The 22500-nt window shown below is 41.9% G+C and overlaps 1 protein-coding gene and 1 long non-coding RNA gene across 2 annotated transcripts in view; both read right to left on the bottom strand.

The window, feature by feature from the left end:
• Positions 1–22500, bottom strand: part of LOC117947508 — a 1113976-nt gene that overhangs the window by 28804 nt on the left and 1062672 nt on the right. The window lies entirely within an intron of this gene.
• Positions 1564–5425, bottom strand: mafba (v-maf avian musculoaponeurotic fibrosarcoma oncogene homolog Ba). Its single transcript, XM_034876453.1, has one exon. It carries the CDS (start codon positions 4903–4905, stop codon positions 3676–3678), a length of 1230 nt encoding a protein of 409 aa, XP_034732344.1. The 5' UTR covers positions 4906–5425; the 3' UTR covers positions 1564–3675.

Below are 22500 nucleotides of genomic sequence, written 5' to 3'. Positions count from 1 at the left end.
TTTCAAGTGGTTTTATGTTAATGTATTGCTTTTAGAGATTTATCATAAAGGAGTAAATTTCACAGTAAGACAGCTTTATTACGTTTAATAGAAATTAGTGTTTGCTGATTTGTTTGCTTTATCTGATGATCGCTTCAGGCTCTGTTCTTGGAGTTCTGTGAGTCCAGCTGAGCGTCAACATACAGTGTGTGTGTGTTGAGTTCTGATCATCATAATAATAGACCATATGTACTGTACATAATGCACAAAGCATGGTTCCCCTTCTGTGTGTTTGACTTGTTCACACTCACGCTGCAGCTTTTATGTAAAACCAAAAGAAGAACGAGAAGGTGAAAACCATCCCCTATGACAACTAAAAACTGTTGTTTTGCTATTTTTGGGTTATCATCATAACTGTAAATATATGCCTCTTTTTTCTGGTTCACCCCAGCTGCACTCATGTCCCCAGGCTGCAGTGGCTGTCCAGAGAGAGAGAGAGAGAGAGAGAGAGAGAGAGGGGGGCAAATAATGTAAACTAGACTCGCCTTCCCTGGTTCTCATTGGTTGATTCTCTGCCTAGCGGTTTTGTCCTTGAGAATGTGCAGACACGGGGCAGATAATGTTCTGACACCAGAAACTCTAGACCGGGACCAGATCAACACTTACACCCTTATGCTTTTTCTACTTCTCTGCGTCTATGTCATACTATCCCGGACATGCAGATAGAAGAACGACAGTGTTTGTTGATATTTTTCAGTATCGAAATCACAAATGTGTTTTAACTCTTATTTGAAAAGCAAATGTAATTGAATTCCCTGAACTTGATACTATATGCGCATACTTGCATAGGCTAATGATTAAGAAGGAATACAAACTACTGCAAGCGTGTTGACACATGGCTATCATAAATCCCATTAATGTTAACCATAAAAATATCACACCCGCAGGCGCGCACGAGGGATTATATTAAAGCTGAGGTCTGGCTCCGCTGATCATCACGCGACAGGGTCGGACTTTACGTAAGACTCAAATTGTGTAACAACCAGTCGGATTGAACTGTTTATTGTATTCAAAGCCACGCACCCAGAAGACGCAAAAATAGTTTGACCACTTAATGTAAATCTGAGATTTTCATCTCTTTTCCGGCATGTTGCAAGGTCAAATATCTCCTTTTACCGTGCGCTCTTGTGACGGCAGGGTTTCTGCAGAAGTCAGCATGCCAGCAGAGGCCAGCAGCATGTGGAGGAATCTCCCTGCAGCGCCACATAAACGACCAGACCCGGTGATCTAATCACAGTAGGCCAGTGGGCTTTGATCCAAAAGTTTCCTCATCATTCCCAAGTCTGAAAATAAAATAAAGGCAAAGGACGAATGGGATTCAATTTAGCAAATACGTTCTTGATGAAAATAAGTGTCCTAATAGCTCTGGCTCTACTTTTTCTCGGCATGAAGTCAGTCTGTTCTGGCGCTCCTACTGCAGTGTGTGTAGGATTATTAATTACTGGTAATATGTCAGTCTATGCCTAACTTTGTTATCCAATCACAGATCTTTCCTATGGCGACAGAAAAAAGGCTGAGAGGTGATTATTGCCATTTCAATGACTTTAATAAGCAAAATAGGAAACAATTTCTTCCAAAAAACAACCAAAAATAAGACAAAACAGAAACCAGCCTGAATGGAACAGTTCAATTTTAAGTGTTTAACTATTATTCATATAAACAGGATTGAAAATTGATCCCCATCATCGCAAAGTAGTACATGGAATAGGTGAAAACAAAACAACAACCCGCTGCTGCAGTTTCAGTTCGATTTCAACACAGTTGAATCAGTAACAAACCAAAGATTGTTAAATGCATGACTTTTCAACAATAGGTTCAAATGCAAGCACCATGCTTATTCGATATGATCTGACAGTTTGTTAATTTAAATCATTAAAATAAAAACTTTAACTATGCATCTGGCCAGCAGAACCAGAATGATCAAATAATAATAGAACAGACAAAAAACGTATTACATAGCATCAACATTGTTTTCATTTTGAGAATTTGCACAACCTGAATCCCCTTTTTTACTGACCGGCAGGAAAAAAAAATCAGGAAAACACAGAACATTAATAATCAAACTTTGTATTAAAATGCTCGCGCTATTTACATATTAACTCTACATAAAACCCCTGACAAGTAAGTTGTTGTTTCTACATATTGTTAAAAATATAAATCCTTAACATTGGGCTCCGTGTAATATGCTACAGGTGGCCGCCAATCGGAATGAGAGGTTTAGTCTGGGTTTGATGTGGTTTGTTTAAAGAGTTAATAGAAAGGCAGAACATAACTTTTCTGAATTAGTGGCACAAAAGCCACGTTGAATTACAACGACACAGAGCATTAACCCACAGCGTGTGTGCTGCTAAACAGTATGTAGAAAACTTGGAACCTCGCCTTAATTCTGTGCAATCTGGGTCCAATAATATTGTGGCCACGTGTTTGTCTCCTGAGCCTGACATAACATGTGTCCAAATATCACTCTAAAACTTTGCACTGTGCGGAATAATATCACAATATAGTATCATAGTATGTCTTCCTGGAGGGAGGTCCGCACAAACTTCAAAATGAAAACTTGCAAATCATCATCCAAAAGTGCACTTGACACACAAAGTTTGTTGTATTTAATTGCAACAGAACAAATGCACTCCTCTCAATCAATACCCCCACATGATACAAAAAATCATAAAAAATAAATGGAATAAAAACACAAAACAAAGAAAGAAAGAAGTTCAAACCAGCCTCCTCAATCTTGTTGTGCAGTTTTGCGGTTGCCTAATATTTACAAGCCCAAAGAAACCCACACCATATGATACCGCACCGGCAGTCCTGCTGTTCTGTCCCCGTTGCATTTCTCTAACCCCCCAAAAACTATGGAGAAGCGCAGATCAAGAACATGCTCTTAATATACACGAGAAGATGAAAGTACAAAATAGAAATTATTACCGTACATGTCCAGCATGCAGGATTAATATTTAATGCAGATTTTTTGTTTCAATATATATTCGAATATAACCAAGCAGGCAATAAATCAATGAGATGTTGCATAAAATGTCCCTCCCGTGTTGGGTTAGTAGACAGAAGTTCAATTTGCATAAAGTGGAGTCTTGCTGTTGGGATTTTTTTCTCAGATTACGGGCCCACTTGTCAAATGTGAGTCTCGTGTGTGTTGCAGGCTGTGAGGCCAGGCCTGATTGTTGTTTCATAACAAAGCCATCATTTTGGAGAACAAAATTACAAGACAACGGCCTCGACGCCATCCCACCTACTTACAGATTATTTCAAAGCTGTATAGCCTCAAAGGAAGAAAAGTAAAAGTTCATCAGCCGATCCTTTTCGTTGAAGAAGAAAGAAAAGAGTCTCTTCACTACAAAGCAACTAATCTACAAAGATGCTGCGACTGGTCAGACACTCTACATTGCTCTTTGTATCTCAGTTGACACGTTGATGGAGAGATGATTATATATGAGAATACTATTTGGATGGATTATTCTTCTAATATGAATATAATTGTTACCGTTATTAGTATAATCATAAACAGTATGGGAGCTGTGGATTATTGTCGTTTGTTCATCGGCCAGTCAGTCATTTGTGGAGAAAGTAAGGAGGGTAAAGTTTGTTGTGAGGGGGTTTACAAGAAAAGGCTGCGACAACTCACATGAAAAACTCGGGTGATGAAGGGTTGTCACTGGTTGAGCCAGCCTCGCGGAACCCGTTACTGGCCCCTGACCCGGTCAGTTTCTCGCACTTGAGTTTGTAGGCGTCCCTCTCTCTCGCCAGCCGGCTGATCTCCGCCTTCAGCTGCTCCACCTGGTTAATCAGCTGCGTCTTCTCGTTCTCCAACACGTGCTTCTGCTGCACCCGCTTATACCGGCAGGATTGCGCGTAGCCCCGGTTCTTCAGGGTCCTCCGCTTCTGCTTGAGGCGGATGACCTCGTCCTTGGTGAAGCCCCGTAGGTGTCTGTTGAGCTCCCTCACCGACATGGAGACCAGCTGATCGTCGGAGAAGCGGTCCTCCACGTTGAGTCCGCTCCCGGAGCCGTGGTGCCCCGCCGACTGGCTCAGGTGCCCGTGCGGATGGTGGTGATGGTGGTGGCGGTGGTGATGGAGCGACTGGTGGGAGTCTGGAGAGACCGGGGACGGGCTGTCGGGGTCCTGGCTGTGGTGATGGTGGTGCTGCTGGCTGTGTGGGTGGTTGTGTCCGCCCTGGTGTCCGGACAGTTCGTCGGCGTGGTGCGGGAGGCCCCCCGCATATGGGTGATGGTGCTGCTGGCCGTGGCCGTGGTGGCTGTGATGGTGATGCGGGCCCCTGTAGCCCTCGAATGCGCCTTGCTGCTGCAGCTGCTGTTGGACATGCGGAGGCGGAGGGTGGCCGTGAGCTGTGGCTCCAATCAGGGCCTCCACTGCGTCCTCTGGGGTCATGCTTAGCGTCTGCGGGTCTATCTGCTGGTGGTACCCGGTGTTCGGCATCCAATACAGCTCCTCTAGGTGGCTTTTCTGCTCTGTAGGGCTGAAGCTGGGTGAGGAGGGCACCGAGCTGCAGGGTGTACTGATGGGGGTGGACGACACAGAGCCTTGGGGTTGGAGGCGGTTACACTGGCGCACCCCGTTGCGCTCCAGCCCGGCCAGGCCTTCCTTCTTCACATCAAACTTCATCAGGTCAAAATCATTGACATACTCCAGAGCCAGAGGGCTGCTGGGTAGCTCCGGGCCCATGCTAAGCTCTGCACTCATGCTGCTGTCGCGACTCTTCTGCAGATACGCAAAGGTATTTGCAAGCGTTGCAAAAACTGACTTGTTAAATAGTGTCTCTTCTCTCCTTTCTTGTTTCATGCAATAGTTCTTTTGGCTCCTCCACTGCTGTGCACAGACTTGCTGTAGCATGAAACAGCGTGTGATCGGTGAAAAAAAAAAAAGGAAAATGAAAAAAAGTAGTGGAGGAAAACTTTCACTCTATGCTCTGCACTCTGTTTGCGTCATATAGCCTACTTCTGCTGGGATAATCTGGCAGAGAGACCAGACGGGAGGTAGAAAGCACTGCGTCTCAGTGCAAAAGTAAAAGCTCAGTTCCTTCAGTAGAAGTGTACTCACACAAAAACAAGATAAATAATAATAAAGGAAATACCACGTCTGTTCGCTGATACGGGCACCAGTCCTCGTTGCGACTTCTTGGTTGTAAGTCCTTTTTTTCTCCAGGAAAATAATAGGAGCAAATGAGCAGAGTAAATAGGGCGTCTGATTTTCGCTGAGACGCAGCTTTTCCAGCTCTGCACCGCAGAGATTTAAAGGCTCGCCTCTCTTTCTCTCTCCAACTCAGTGGTATCCAGCAGACTGCGCTTGGAGCCAGCCAGCGCTTTATCCCTATAGCGCACCGTGACGTCGAGCCGAAAGGCTGGATCTGGAGCGCTCAGCTCTCCAATGGGAGCAGGACTCTGCGCAGAAATAGAGGAAGAGAAGGAGGAGGAAAACAGAGGAGGAGGGCGCACGATACAGTCTTGACAGCGACAGTCAGCTGACCGACTTCCCTAAGAGCAGAAGGTAGAGAGAAATGCCTTTACTTCATGGACACGACTGTGGTGTAACGCACTGCTCCTTGTCTTTCTTTGTGACAGTTTGTAGTGTAATGAGAGTGATTAACAAGCTACAATGCTGTGAGTTCAATGACAACGATCCAATACCACGTTTAATGCACAACCCTCCCCTCAGCAAATTTAAGATTTTTAATAAAATGTTAATATTATTAGAATGTAAACGTTGACGTAAACTGGAAATCCTATCATTTCTGTTGATATTGTTCCAGTTTTATCCAAAATGCACCTTGACTTGGATCCTTTTCCAGAAATCCACCGTGTAACCATCTTAACGAAACAAAGGCGGTCCACATGAATCCCATAATTTCTCGAAAGTGTTATTTGCAATGACAGAGCTTTCAACAACTTGATTTTAAAATGGCCTTTGACCTATTCAATGTCTTTTCGCACCAATATATGTTTCAACGCTTTCAAGTTTACATGCGATTTCAAAACCAATCACCGTGTGCAATCTGCCAGAAGATAAAGGTCGAGGTGAAAGGTTGCCAATTTTTAACAGTATTGAAAAGTGAAATCTTGACCTTTGTCACAAACAAGAACACATTACGTTATTGTGCTACTCCGCTCTTAATGTTGTAATCTCAAACACACGTGGCTTACAGTCAGATTTGGAAGTTTAGATTAGGCTGTGTAACTATATATGGAGACCTTCCTGCACTAAACTTCCTAGATAAGAATTTAAGCAATAATATGACCAAAGCACTCCTGTGTGTATTTGTCTAACCATGTGTTTTAATCATTATGGGTTAAGTATCTTTTTTTCTGGTGAAAGTAAAGTTGACTTTATTCAAAGCCTGTTATTATTCCCGGATTCCCACATCAGCCTCCTCTTGGCTCGGGCAGTGTGTTTTACACCGTGCAGCATCACAACAGGGTATTCACCAGAAAACATCAGGCTCGATGCTGCCTCTGCGTGGCCAACACACGAACCGATGAGATGCTGCCTACATAGATTTCCTTCCACTTTGCGCTTGGATTTTTCTTTTTATCCCCGCGCTAATTGCTCATTTTAAAGGTCACATCCTTTAAACATCCCTCCAATTATGACTGACAACAATTAATCTCGGTCGTTTGAGTCTCATAAACACTCAGTGTCACATGTTTAATCATCGCGCTGACATTGTCTAACAGGTAGTTTGGCCAATATAGGATCAGATCCTCCAGGATATTTGCGCGTATTGATTTGATCTGTATATCCTGTAAAAAAAGAAATAAAAAAAAGGAGTAGTGTGAGCAAATGTCTCGGGTCCCTACAGAAAGAAACTGCTTGTAAATGAGTCAATTGAAAGGGTCGATTGGATTATCATTTCGTTTCCACCTCATATGCACGGTTGAGTACAGCCGCGACCAGAGCGTATTGATCAGGCTGGATGGAAGAGGAGGCTGCCAAAGATGAGATCCGATAATGAAGGGCGTATTTGTTTGGTTTAAATTCTTAATCAGCTGTGCAGCAGCGATGAACCCTGATTCCAGTCATAAATCACAGCCCATACTCACTATAATGGTTGACTTCAAATCTTATTTTAAACGGAATTCATGTTTTAGTTTAGGTAATCTCAAAATATTTTAGCTTAGACAAAAGTCTGACCTATTATAACAACTATATGGAGGTAAACAAGCTCAAAAATAATTTGGAAATTACAGTCTTTACAAATTTAAAAGAGAATATCAACATTTTCATGAAGCATTGATGAGAAATTTAACAGAAACGAATGGTTATCACTTACCTATTTGTCATGTGTATTACTATTATAATTATAATGATAGTAATTATTGTTGCTATTATGATCGTAAGTCTTGTATTAGTCTAGTGTAGAGATTTTATGGGTCTGTCATTATTTGAACCAAAAGCTAATTACAACAATGGGCTATTTTAATTCAAAGATAATAAAAAGAGACTCTCGATTGTATTAATTCCTTACGTGATTTTTAGCTTTCACCAAGAGAGAGAGAGAGAGTGGTGATTCATCCTGAACCTTTCTAACATCTTAAGCCTATTTAGACGTGCTACTTTCTCTTTTTTAGCCTCAGAGCGCCTCGATATCAACACATTATAATGTACTGAAAATCTGATTCAAGCTACTTTCTTTTTCTTTAAACGTGGAGGTGCACGTTCAAGTTAAAGTCATCCTCTTTTTATTCCCTTTAACTGCAGGCGAGATTCTCAATTCTCAGCTCCAACTTCAAAAGCGCCTTCAGTGAGTCGTGCCGTGCCGTGCCGACGAGCTGCTCTAAAACCCCTTCCCAGCGAGGCCGACCCGACGGCAGCCCCATTAGGTCGTAATGCTCTCTAATATAGCCCGAGTCCACCGTCTAATAGATCCAGGCAGACCTGCCGGTGGCTCTCCCCCTTCGGTAATAGCGAGCTGTAATGGAGAGACGAGATGTAAAAAAGCGTCCATGTCAGCAGCATATCGGTGGTTAATGATCTATTAAGTGATCCGTGTGCTTATGGACAGCGAAAAAAAAGTGTTGATGCTTGCTTATTCGCCCCTAATGAGAGTCCCATCCTACGGATTTTAGGAATGAATAACAGAAATAAAATCACCTTTAAAATGATACATTTAACAGAACGCATGGAGGCTGCAGTGGCAGCAGAGCTTCCCACAGCTCACATCTCACACCTGCAACAGGCCCGCTGGTTTCACACAGGAGGCCCATGGTGGTGTCTATAGGAAGAGACATGATACCCCACACAAATATGGATCTGTATTCGGCTCCAGGACCTATCCATGCATGTGCACTTGCTGGCCGGAGGCCGGGATACATTGCCAACACCGCTTGGATCTGTTTAAACTCTGTATGGGAGATGCAGTGACTATAAGGAATACTTTTTTTTACATTCAGAATCAGAATCTGTGTCTCACTCAAAGGTAAACAGTTGGTTTTATTTGCTCGTCTTTTGGCCATTTGGCGTGCGTAATGATTAACTCTAATGTTCCCCTCGATCATTCCTGGAAATGTTGCAGAACAAAACGGAAAGTAGCCGAGTTGGAAGGCCAATGACAGGGAGAGTGAGGGATGGAGATGGAGAGGTACGTGCTTTCGGAAGTGCTGCTTTGATGAGGGTTGACGCAGGAGGGAAGGAGAGAGACGCGCAGAGCTCGTGCAGCATCGGCTTCAACGTTCAAAAGTTATATCTGTAACCGCATGCATTATGCAGCAACTAATGATGTTAAAATGTATTATAGGCTAAGTTGAGTTTTCACCTGGAGAAATAATACATGTAAGGTTAAACTTTTAGTTTTCCCTCTGCTACAGCTGCAAAATGATTTGTGTTTTATTTATTTGATTATACAGAATTAAACTGCCGGAAAAAGTAGTCAACATTTTTATAATTTATAATTGTCCTTGCGCCGATTCATGTTCAATTATGTGGCCTACTAAAATTTCATAGCTGCAACTTATTAAAATTGCATTATATCACTTCAACTGTCCATTCCCCCACCCTGAATCATAGTGTGTAAACAGGTACTTCCATTAATTAACTCGCTCTGTGTTTTAGCATAAAATAATAATAATGCCAGGAAGAGAATGGCTTAGGAGAAAAGTTTAAGGTCGCTCACAATTTCAGTTATTGCTTTTGCATCCCTAATCTAATTTCTTCCGTTTACAGTTACTCTGGTATTCTTGTTTACTCCAGACTGATCGATTATCTTTGTGGAAACATGTATTATTAAGACGTGTCGTCTGTGTAAACAGGCAGAGGCCAGCCACTGAAGAAAGCTAACATTTCCATTAGGGATAATTGACTGAAAGTCTTTCAGGAAAACAACAAGAGGTGAGATAAGAGCAAAATCTGGCAATCTCATTAATATGAAAAATATTGATTTAACAGTAACCATCAATTGTTTATCTTTAAAAAAAAAACAACTAAAGTTTGCAAGCTGCAAGCTGTGTTCCCTCGTGCTATAGCCTCATAATTCTTCAGCGTTATCACAGCAGTCACGCTCTCACCATTTACCCTGTGAGAAGGTAGTTGTGTTAGCAGTGGAAATTAGAGCTTATTTCTTGTGACAGGGCGCCTCTGGTGGCGCATTTACTCATTGCTAATAGTTTGATGTGTATCATCAGTGACATGCAGTCTTTTCTTTTGACACTAACCCCATGCAGACAGATCCAACTTCAGTTATTAAGTATTTCTTTAATGACAGATGATATAAAAATATGATGCAGAAGCCAGGGTATAATTGTAGGCCTTTTCTGAGATTAGATGTCTCTGATTGACATGTTGTAAATATAACAACAAATAAATGTCAGTATGCACTGTACTGGCTTAATCCCAGAAGAAAAAGAACAATAAATCTGCCTTTTGCTGTGGTCATTTCATTAATGTAAATTGCAATGCTATGTACAATAGTTTGGCTTTCTTCCAGTTGGCTCTTTGCTGAGGCTTATGCATAACATTGGCTCTTGTCATAAACCGGGGCTGTGTAACCACAGAATGTATGCGACTCCACTAGAACCAAATATCAGAGTGCAGGCATAAGATAATTAAAGCCCGTATTCTCTGGTCATCATCACAATTTACATCTGTATTTTCTAAGCCAACTGTAACTCTAAAGAAACATACAAGTAACTAAAATCTTATGGTGTATTGAAAACATAATTATGATAATTTGTATTCATGAGGAGCACCTGTTTCTTGTAAAAAAAAGAAGAAATTGACCCATGTTGCCCATAAAAAAGCCTTTTTCTTTATTGTAATATTTTGCTTTGCACAGAACCAAGGCTCTCTGAAACTTTGGCATTATGTCAGTGTTTAAAAAACATCCTTTGTTGTTTATGGACTTTTCTAATTGTCTGCATATGGAGCTGTCGGACCATATCTCTGGCTTATATTAAGCTTCCAGTTCATATAATATTCTGGAAAATACACGTCATACATACTATATATACAACACTACTGTGGTATTAAGTTAAGAGTAAATAAAGGGTTTGAATAGGACTCAAATGGCTCTGTGTAATACCAAAGAAGAGTTTTGATCTTCCTGTCAAGTGTGTAATATATTCATGTTTATGATAAGAGTTTGTTAAGACAAGTTTCCAAACTGATCACTAGTGAGCACCACTAGAAAGCTGACCCCAGGTCAGTTTTATGCCAATGTATGAGCGTGTGGGCATGATTGATCTGAACGTGGGTGAGTGGGTGGGTGGGGAGTTTCTTCAGACATTGTCTAAAGTCCTCTCTTCCGTTTGATGGTTCCCTCCTTACTTCTCCTTTCATCTTCTCTCGTTTTTCCTCTGCTTGTGTTTTTCTCTACCCAGGATGATTGGGATGTGCCTACCCAGAACCGTCCCCACACATCATAATCTCCTGGACCTGTTGTCATTCACTGTGGATCAGTAGACATTGCTTTTATCAAACATCTCTCTCGTATCCTCTTTTCTTCTCCCTCTCTTCTTCTCTATCCACCCTACCTCGTTGGGTGACCTCCTTGCCTCCTGGCTCTCTCACCCCTCTCCTCTGGCCCTGGCCCTGCCCACCCTGGGTCATTTATCATGGGCCAGGGGGGGAGCCCCTGGGCCTGCAGGCCCCTGTCAGCCCCTGCAATCGCCTCTTTGTGGCTCCTAGCAAACAAGTGTCGGATCAGCAAAAGTCTATTAAAGCCTGGTGGGCCTTTCTCAGCCAATTGGGTTCGGGTCACTGAGCTGCTCTCCTTGCTGCTCCGAGAGCTCTTTGTGTCGCCGCCGTTCGCTGACACAGATCCCCACAAGATTAATGATTTTTAGCAGCCATTTGGGTCTCATTCGCAGGGTCCTTCTCTCTTTCTTTTTCTTTGCTCCTTTTCCACTTTGATCCCCTCATTCTGTCCTCTTTTTTTCTTTAACCTATTTCTTCTATGACTCTACCTCCCGATTTCTTGCTTTTTGCCCTCTGGTTTACTTCTCTGCTCCTCCCTTTCACTGTTACCCCAATCAATGTCGACTGTCTTCACTTTGTGAAGTCATTACCCATACAAGTCTGACTGCCTCCAATGGCAGTCCCATATTTATATAATGGTCTCTGTATTACAGATTTTATGATACTAAGGATGTATTTTGCAGTTGCTATATATTGTATTTCAGTTGTTTGTTTCAGAGTGATGGGTTCTTGCCTGATAAATCCAGAGGATGTTAAGAAACTCAAGTATTCACATTACAGTCCTGGCAGGCTTCCCTGCAGTGTGCCTCTAGAGGCTCAGAGTAATTTGAAATATTCAAGCCACTTCCACGAGTTCCATGTTGCCGTGTTCTCAGTGTTGTTTTCCAGTAATTACTGCAGGTTAAGTGCACGTCCTGGAGCCCAGTGGAAGCAGCTCTATCTCTCACCTGGGACATGACTCAGCACAGTTCAGGTCATCCAGACATTTCTCTGACCACTGGACCACACCCCGACCTACTCTAAACCCACAGGACAAGCACTGTTTACGAAGGACTCATGTTCACTTACATCACATAGCATAAATGTTGTTTTACTTATTGTCTGAGCATTTTCAGAATCACAGCATTAGTTAGACTGGTATTTATCCACTTGAGGTCTATAAACACATTTTTTGAACGTTCTAAAATGTAGCTGTTTTTCTTAAAGGAGTTGTTTGGTATTTAAGCTTGAATCATTTGTACCAAGATAGTTTATATGCCAGTTGGATTTTATTTTGTCAAGTCAATGCCATTTCGGAAGATTTATATTTAAATACACATCCTCTGTCCCTTCTCGCACAACCTTTTCCACTTATTTTGTGTTTTTTCAGGATTGGTTCAAAATTTTTCATGTCTGTCTTAAAACTTTTCTGTGTGTTTGCTGTAATTGCTTCTCTGGTCTACACTTGCCATGAAAAGATCCCTTCTCAACACAATTTCAATGTAAGTTATGGGTGACAAAATCCACCTCCCTCATTACGTGCAAAATGCATTTGAAACAAGTGCAAATATTCCATGTATTAATACAACATTAACTGTTTGTTTAGTATCCCTCTGTGGCAGAAACACTCTGGGGAAACCAAAGGGGGAAGTTTGTACTGAACAGACAGCAACTTTGGGAAATACCCCTTGATTTGACTAATTAACACCAAATTTTAGCTTCAGCTGAATGTTGAAATACGATTTTGCTACAGAACGAGGGCTGTGGAATTAAGCTCCCATCACTTAATGTGCCTACATTAGGAAGGGTTGCCTTCACAGCCAATATGGACAGGCAGAATTCTGATTTATTTTTATTTGACTGTTTACATCGACATATAAGTAATGTTTTCAGATAGGCTTGAATTAATGTGAACAACACATTTGCTGATGACATTTAACTTAATAAAAAATCTGTAATATTAGAGATTGGGCTGGACTTTACAAATGCCTAAATGCCTTTGATCTGTCTTAAATATACAGTATACTATTGATATTTCATACTCATCAAAGGTACATGCTCACAGGATGTGTTTATCTCTGGAATATTCTTCTATGGTAAAGAGTGTGGCGCAGTAGTGAAAGAAACTGTGTGTGGAAATTCAATATTTCTCTTGTCTTGTGTTAGTGAAGTTGTCATTGAGGCTGCTGGTGGGTCAGTGTCTGCTTTCACCTAAAACTCTCCCTGTGTGTGTGTTTACAGCGTGTCTGTTTTAGGACTGAATGGATGAACCCAGCCTGCTGCCATGTCCATCCACCTGCTCTGCTTGCTGTCTGATTAATCTATGTGTGTGTCTGTCTGTGTGTGTGTGTGTGTGTGTGTGTGTGTGTGTGTGTGTGTGTGTGTGTGTGTGTGTGTGTGTGTGTTTGTTTGTTTGTTTGTCTGTATGTGTGCCTGTGTGTGTAAATGGTTACAGATTGGGTGACACCACCACACTGGCAGTCTGAATCATTACTCACAAAGATAGGGAGAGACCCAGGGCCTAGGGTCTCCTCCTTCCAGGCAGGCAGGCAGGAACGCACGCATGCACGCACGCACGCACGCACACGCACACACACACACATACACACACTCAAACACACAAACACACACAAACACACACACACACACACACACACACACATCCCCAGGTTATTAATTTCTAAGCAGAGTGCCTGGCATTTCACCACATCCATCCCCCTTTATTAAGAGACTGAAGCTCCAGGTTCCTCTTCAAAAGGGGGAGTGAGGGATGGTTTTCGATTGGGCCATATACTCTTTCTTTGCACCCTTCCTCTTTGCCTGTTCTCTCGTCATTTCTCTTAATCGTTCATTTCCATCTCTTTCGTCCTCTCTCTCTGTTTTGTTCTCTCTTTCATTCTAGTCAGACTGTCCTTGTTACTACATGTATGTTGAGTCTCTTAACGTTGATTTCAGCACCTACAAGCCTACAGAGTTGTAGTAAACGTTCACAACACTGATTTACCCACCAGAATTCAAACTGATGATGGACATTCGGGGATTTCCAGGAAAATTCAGTGAACTCAGGAGTAGAGTCTGGTACTTCTGTCAGGCTGTACTGGTGTAGGTTAGAGCCCGACCGATATTATCGGCGGGCCGATATTTAAACTATCTACGTTTTTTATATTTTTTATATTCATTTATCAGAATCATTTATAAAACTAAAAAATGGACAGTCAACCTTGTCATGAGTATTGATGTTGCCTAGTTTGTCCACCAGAGGGCGTTCTACAATGTCCCTATTTGAAACACTCATTAAAATAACATTATGTGAAGGCTTCACATAATAAGTTTGTATTTTTATACATTTTATTTATAAGAACTTTAATATTTGGATGTTCCTATGTTCTGTTCTGACAATAAAACAAATTATTATCACATTATTTTAGTGCAAACTCATAAATAACTTCAAAAAACTAATGTTAGGGAAAACTGTTTAAGTTTTGTTACGTGTTTCTGGATTAATTAAATAAATATTTATAATGACCGATATATCGGGATATCGGATTTTTCATTAACCATATATTTGAATCGGTGTTGGTTTTAAAAATCCTTTATCGGTCTGGCTCCGCTGGAGATGCCCTCTCATAATAAGCACAGTTAATTATAATAATAATAATAATAAGCACAAGTTCACTATGCTCCCACATCAAAATCAATGCTGCCATGCTCACCTTATTTAGTGGGCTCACTTTAGGTAAGGTAAAACATTCTTGTGAAGTAGCTGAATTTGTTAGTGTAGAATTTAGCAATAAAATTAAAGCTGGAAGTTTACATGGAATATTTTTAATCATTTAGAATGTATTGCAGATCCTTCCCATTTGCACCTGTATTTAGTTCCTTATTTTGTTTCTTTCTAGGTTAAGGAAGAGTCCTCGCTTGGCGGAATATATGAGAGCAATTATAGCCCCATCATCAAGAGACCGTGAACCTAAACAGAATGGTAAAATGCAATATATTTGAATATCCTCATTGGAGACTCATAGAGCAGCACAGAGATAAAAATGTGTGTGTTTGCACATAAGTGTGTTGTATGTGTTCATACATTTGATTTCAGAAAAGGTGTTTCTGAGGTCCTCAGTGCTTGAACACGTCTGCTGTTTATAGCATATATACATGAGTATATGTGTCTGTAGCAGTATGTATGCATGTGTTGGAAGGGGGCTTTATACGTACAGGAAGAGAGCCTGTAAATAAATCTGTTTGGGGATTGGGGGTGCGGGGATGAAATATGGTCCCAGGGATGTGGAGCAATGTGAAAAACTCGGCAACGCCAGGGAATAACAAATCTCCTGATGTCGCCTCGCCGCAAAATAAATACACTCCCCCGTACAAGTCATCCATCTGGACTATGAGTTGCAACAAAGACGCCCCCAATACATCCCAAACACACACACACACACACACATACACATGTCCACACATACTCCCATCCCACACAGCAGCTGTATTTATTTACACATTTATTTATTTGTTTGTCTGTTGAATTAAATTGAATGGCATTGGAAAGTGTATTCATTGTTTTTTGTGAATGAGAGATAATTCCCCCCCCCCATCCATGCACACCACCATCACAACCTCTGCTTGAAATAATGTGTGTGTCTTAATGGGTGGTTTGGAGGGGTGAAGATTAAGAGTGGGTGTTGGGAGGGGGGTGGGGGGGGGGGGTTTAACTAATGATCGATCACGGGGGATTAAATAATTAAATTTCAGCCATGACAATTTAAAAGTTTCCCCACACGTATTTGACTGAATGAGGAATGAGGGAAAGATGAAAGATTTTGCCTTCAGCAATGTATCACAAGGATTCAACATCTAACACATTACAGGGGGTTTTAGCGTAGGGGTGTACTGTGTTTAGCTTACGTTCATGTACATACACACCCACACACGTTCTACTTTCTTTTCCTGACATATAGGCAATATGTAAGTATATTCAACTAACCATGTAGACCCACCAGAGTTGTCTTCACTTTCCTTATCTGGGCCTCTTCTCCCAGACACACTCTTCTCCCAGACACTACATTAAAAGGCACTAAGCTCACATGTGTGGCAATATGTATCTGTATTTAATAAAAGAAATCACCACACAACAAAAGCATAAAAGCATTCACTTTTACAATAAAGGGATGAGATGTTTGCCGTTTTGTTGTTTTTCTTTGGAATTCAGTTTTTCCTTTTCCAATTAAGGTCCATTCTCTTGGCTTAATTAGGTCATGGTGAGCTGTGAGTTGGATTTGTGTGTGTGAGGGTCATTCTGTCCCTCCCAGGGAAAAATATTAGCCCTCATTGTTTGCAAATAGGTGATGTATGGTGGCCATATCTCTCTGTGCTGAATGTTTTTTAGAAATTTCCTCTCCTTTATCAATTGACTAACAAACCCATGTATCACTGCCACTCTTTCCCACTCCCCACATAAATTAAATAACTAGCTTTTTCTCCCTCCCTCTCTTTTACCTCTCACCAGCTCTCTCATCTGCTCCTCCACGCTTCCCGATTCCCTTTTCATTACTCCTTTTAGCTTTACTTGTTTAATTACATTTTGTACATTTTATATTTGTTACCTCGTCTCACAAACACACACATGCCAACACATCAAACCCCCCAGCAGTCAACGTTGATGTTGTAATAATAATGCATACATCTCAATCGCAATGATGGAGACAATAAAGGTGCTTTCCACTGATTGGCACTTTGCCTCCAGGATATTATTTGATGTGCTCATTATCAGGTGACATTTGACGTACATAGGGACGGATCATCATAACTGAAAATGTGTTTACTTGTTCCTGTTTATCACTGTGGTGTTCTTTAAATCTGCTGTCTTTCAGATGGACGGCGGGTAAAGAGCTACAGGCTGGAGCTGGGCAGGTTCCTTTCTGCCACAAGATGATGACAGAAGGCCAATTATGCCAGAGTGCCATATTGTAAACTACTCATCATTAGCGGGCCCATCCCGGCTAACGACCACACCAGAGATAAACAGGGGCGATGCGGAGAGCCATCTTAATCAGAAGGGCCATTTAAGAGTGGGGCTCTGTCATTACGCACAGCTGTATCACGCCAGGATATGGGAGATGTTGAGCTGTAAAGCTGTACTGTGAAGCCGGCTCAGACCCAACCCTCGAGCTCCGCAAAGTATCAGTGTTGTTCTGATTGCCCCTTTAAATCCAAAATAAAGAATAGAAAGATACCTGTCTAAAACATGCAGCCAAATTAAATTATTACCCGCTAATAAAGGTCTCTAGTAACAGCCTCCCAGGGACGCTCACAAGCGTCAGTCAATAGCATGAAGGGGGTGAGATGAGTTGCATTTGTAGTTTATGGGAATCCCACTCCCTCGCTCCTTCTGTCTCCTCCACTCTGTTTATACACAACACTCCCTTTTCTACTCATCTCCCATTCCAAAATCATTAGTGGCTTCGGGGAGAAAACAAATAGATCTGTTTATGAGAATGATACTGTGCTGTGACACAGGCTAACACATGCATACACATGCTCAAACAAACAACTTAAAGGGGGTTTTGCTTGTCTTTCCAGGTCAATGAACTTACCGTTTAGACAGTATATGTAGAATGTAATAACTTAAGCTTATTCACAGTCATCTCCTTTCACTAATTCCTACTCATTAAGCATACCTTTACAGTTTTGTTAAACCTAGTAAGACTTACACACAATAAAACGTTTTACAAGGCAAACGTTTATAACCTGTTAGGGACTTTTAAAGCTGCATTTAGGGCTCAAATATGATTAATCCTTTAATTCTTTGTGTAACTCATCCTTTTCAAATGTTCTCTCCTCTTTCCTGACTTTCTCTCATCTCGATACTTTTTTTCCTGTGTTATCATCATACAGTACATCCGAGACCACGGACTTGTTTTGCTTTTTTGTCCGACCAGCAGTCCAAGATAGCCAATCTACAATACTTTTTAACAGTAAAAAGCAACAAAGTAAGCTGAAGGCAGCTTATATTGGGCATTTTTTGCTTGATCAATTACCAGCAATTATAAAAATTGTCTATTAATTTTCTATCAATTCAACCATGATTACCTCCTCTATCATTTCCAATTTAAACCTAATATTGTTTTAGATTTTCAGAGACTCTGATATTTCCTTGCTTCCTGATTTTTGTTCCATCTCAATCCTCTTGCTCCTGTGTTGTTGTCATCCAGTGTATCCGACATCTCTCTCATCATGTCTCCCAGTAACCCACTCTCTTGTCCCTCAGATGGACAGGCCTGAGTTGTCTGGACAGGCCGTAGCTCTCTCCTCAAATGCTTGAACAATTGGAGGTAAATACGTTGGAGACAGCCCATTTGTTTTGTGCCGGCGGTGATGCATGCTTTTGCAGCAAGCAGCACATTTTTACCACACAGCCCAAAGCAGCTGTGAGTAATGGACTGCTCCGGCCTGTCCACTCATTCTGCTATTTTTATTATTGTCTCCCTTATAGTTTTCATTTTTCATATCAGGGAGAGAGGGAGAGAAAGAGAGAGAGAGTGCCCAGAATTCCCTTCAAGTATGTTCTTTCCCTAAAAGAGGCAGGAAGTATCCCCATCCCCCCCTTCCACTCACTTCATCATCTTCCATCAACCGTCCCTCGCTTTTTTTAGTCGGACTGACAGATTTTGTTGGATGCCAGGAAGAGACAAATAAGGGATTATCAACAGACAGCACAATATTTCAGGTTAGACAGCTTCATAATAATTTTTCATCGATCCATCACTGTTTTTCTCCGGCTTGATGGTTCAGCCTCTGGGGATTCTGGAGATCTTGGGGTATTCTTAGATGGGAGACCTGGGTGTCTGTGACGAAAGAAGCAAATAAGACAAAGCTAACTTTAAATTTAAAAAGCACAAATGAAGCTGCTGAAGAGAATATACAAATGTGTACTTACCGTAGAAGCTGTAGCCACAGAGCTGAAAAAGCTTGGCTCCAGCTTTGAAGATGATTCACTAAGTAGCTAAAATTATCTGCCGCTACTGGCCCCAGAGAGAAGACTGGTATTTTGCATTGAGGCACTCTTATGGGCACCTATAATGGGTGCCTCTTAATTCCACTGACAGCTTTACAGGACCTGAGTTATGGAGCCACAGCCATGCTGCTCGTTAGGCCCTCACCAGGCTTCACACTGGGTTACACTAATACACCTTCCGCCTCCCCTGCCCTTTCCCCCTGCATACACACGCATATAAAATCAGCCATACATACCCATTTATGCGGGCTAGCACATCCTCACACACCTAGAGAGCTACTGGCCCACACAATTCCTCCACACACTTTTTTGTATAATGGGGGTTATTTGTTCAAGTTGGTTCAGCTGATGTAAGTATCAGATTTATTTCCCCGCTTCTGCCTGTCATGTTGTGCTCCTCTCTTCTACCTACATTTTCTTCTCCTCTTATCCTCTCTCTCACCGTGCCCACCAAGCCAACACCTTTTCCCTTTCCTCGCCCCCCTCCCTGCTCCTGTGCCGACAGTAGCAGGGTCCTGCCGGGTGATCCATCTCTGTCAGCCTGCTAAAATGATAATGCCAATTAAAGCAGAGGAGTAATTGCCCTCCGCTGCCTCTGATCCCCTGCAGACCCTCAACAGGAACCACAGCTCCAAATACGAATGAGACGCGGGCCCCTAGAGGCCCTCGTCTAGGCCAGTGTGAGGACAGGTGGGGAGAAGAGGGAGATGGCGATTGGGGGGAGGTGGGTTGGAGGGCAGAGTGGGGGAGGAGGGGTGATTTGTAACTTTTAACCTCCACTGATCACCAATGGCCTTGACAACGAAGGAGCGGATAGAAGAGGAAGAGATATCACACACACACACTAGCCCACAAACACACAGTCGGAGATGCTGGTCGTTGTTGCACATGGATGAACACACGCACACACACACACACACACACACACACATACATATATATGTTCAAGGTCACTATCAAAGGACTTATGGCCCTTGCCACTGCACGCAGACTCTGTGTGAGGAGCCTAATAGGAAGTGAAAGGACTATCTGGCAGTGGACTGTAACACCACTGATCAGAGGTGACATAGCTGCACTCTCAGGTCAGCAAGGCGGACATTATTACCACCATCCCTATCACAAATTCACTTTGAGGGTTATTGTCTTCCTTCTAATAGTGTGCACAACATAAGGTTTGGTTCTCAATATCTTACCAATGGTCTATCTTGATGTGTCCTCTGTTTTTTCTAGAAAGAGAAGGTGAATGAACACAGCTCCTTGGACTGGTTTTGTCATACCAACATTCCAACCACAAGGTATGTTTGTCATTCACTTGTTAAGTGTATAAAATGTGAAAATACTGTAATACACTCCCAACACATTTTCCTTGAGTGTAACAGAATTTTCCAAGTCTTAAAACAATATTAAGGTGCCAATATGAACTTTTAAACAGTTTGTGCTTGCTGTAATCATCCTCCTGTCCATACTGGCCATTAAAAGACCACTTCCTAATCTGCTTTAAGTAAGTGATGGGGGATTCATGGTTCTCATACGGTGCAACAATGTATTTAAAAGTGTATCTGAAGCTTTCAACCACTTTTGTGGTACATATTTACTCTTTGTGTTTCCTTGTTGTGCTGTGTTGGAGTAATCGTAACACTAAGAAGGAATATTGTACTAAAATGGCTGTAACATTGGAAGACAAAAAGTTAATTTGACAAACTGATGTCTGAAGCCTCATATTAGCTTTTAGATTTGATTTTGTCTCCCATCACTTAAACAACAGGCACATTAGGAAGGATCTTTTAATAGCCAGTATGAAGAACAGAAATGACAATTTCAATAAAAAATACGTTACAACGTTCATATAGGCACCTGAGACGGACTTGTGAAAATAATTAGCATATTCTTTAAGGTGATTACAGATTGCTAGTTTTGTCTGACCAACACTCTAAAAACCCAAATGCACAATCATATAAAACAGAGGAAACCAGCAATCTTCACATTGTGTAAATTTGCATCTTTAAATTATTAATTGATTAAGAAAATGTTAGTTGTCTGTCTGTCAACTAATCGATTATCATAATTTCAGTACTATTATTAGCCAATTATCAAACATGGATTCCTTTTAAAGGGGGACACCACATCATCATGATTTAACAAGTGCAGGTCTTCTGCCTCAACTTCACCACCAACCAGCCAGCCATGACAGCCCATGCATCACAGCATACTTATGGCAGCTCTTTGTTGTATGAAGGTATATTATTACTGCTCAGTTTCAGGAGTGTGTGGGTGGAAGGCTGGATGCCGGACAAAGTGTGTAGGTGGCTGTTAACACAGGCTCTGTCACCCATCATGGCTGGGTGGTGACCTGTGGCACAGACCAGCGGGAGAGTGCAACCGTAGGGGACGTGACAAAAGTGCTACCATTGTATTTTAGCTGTGTTGGATCTGTGGGGCCTATCTGTGGTTGTATAAGCACATTTAGGACACATGAGAGACACTTGTGTGTTCCAGGATGTGTTGAGGCGATGACAGGAGGGAGATGCCGTTGCCTGAACATCAGGAGAGCAGCTGACGAGCTCCACTACAGAGACGCAATGAGCTTCGTCACAAGAGTAATGATCACCAGAGCCTCAATGTGACAATAATCTTCTCTAACTTCATCAACACAATTTATGCCAGCAGGCCACCAAATGCTTACAATATGTTCTGCGTTATGATCGTCCTCTCAGCTAAAATCATAGTTACAGTAACAATAATAAAACATGGAAGCTCACATTGATTCTGCCGGTCTACTCTACGCTGTGTGTCATAACGCCTTAGCACCACGTCATGGGCTCGATGCTAACATTGACTTATTACAAGGGAGCGTGCCGGCAAATCCATAATTAGACTCCTTTTGTTGCCCCGGTTGTTGAAAATGTAATTATGAAAGATGAAACACAGCCTTCAATGAGATGGCTGTAAAATAGCATAATTAATATGGGCTTTTGCGAGAACAATCCCCGCTTTACGGGAGCCCCGCGTTGGCTGTGAAATTAATTAAGTGTGCCAGGATTTATGGCCTGTGCTCGGAAATGAAGAGAATTAATCGCCAGCTGAAGATGGATGGTTGCTGGAAAATGATGATGCCCAGGACCATGTGGGGGGAGGCATCTAACTGCTTTAGGGGGGCGCTCTTGGAGGGGAATAGAAGGTTTTGACACAATTAAACCCTCCAGACAACAGCTGGGCCAGCGGTGGGATGGAGTACTTTTTGGGCCAGCTTGGAGTTATGAGATTTTTTACACCTTCAACCCACCTGCACCGTTTCCCTGCACACTACATATGGCCCCAAGGTGGAGTTAGCTTCGGCAAGGTGGACTTTTCTTGGAGACCAGAAGAGTTGTTTTTGGTGGCTGTTTTATCGCACATGACTAATGTCGCAATCTCTACATTCTGTTCTATCTGCTCTCCATTAAAAACATGCAATGGCCACAATTATGGCATAAACACAATTATTGCCACAATTATTGAGTTTGTGCACTACAATATTGCACTCCCTATAT

This window comes from Etheostoma cragini, chromosome 7 (genome assembly GCF_013103735.1).
Source record: "Etheostoma cragini isolate CJK2018 chromosome 7, CSU_Ecrag_1.0, whole genome shotgun sequence".
In the NCBI taxonomy this organism is placed as follows: domain Eukaryota; kingdom Metazoa; phylum Chordata; class Actinopteri; order Perciformes; family Percidae; genus Etheostoma; species Etheostoma cragini.
The sequence above is the reverse complement of the archived record's forward strand: the minus strand, read 5'-3'. Positions and strand labels throughout refer to the sequence as shown.

Excerpts from the sequence above, each read along its gene's own strand:
- mafba (XM_034876453.1), bottom strand. The coding sequence starts at position 4,905 with ATGCTACAGCAAGTCTGTGCACAGCAGTGGAGGAGCCAAAAGAACTAT.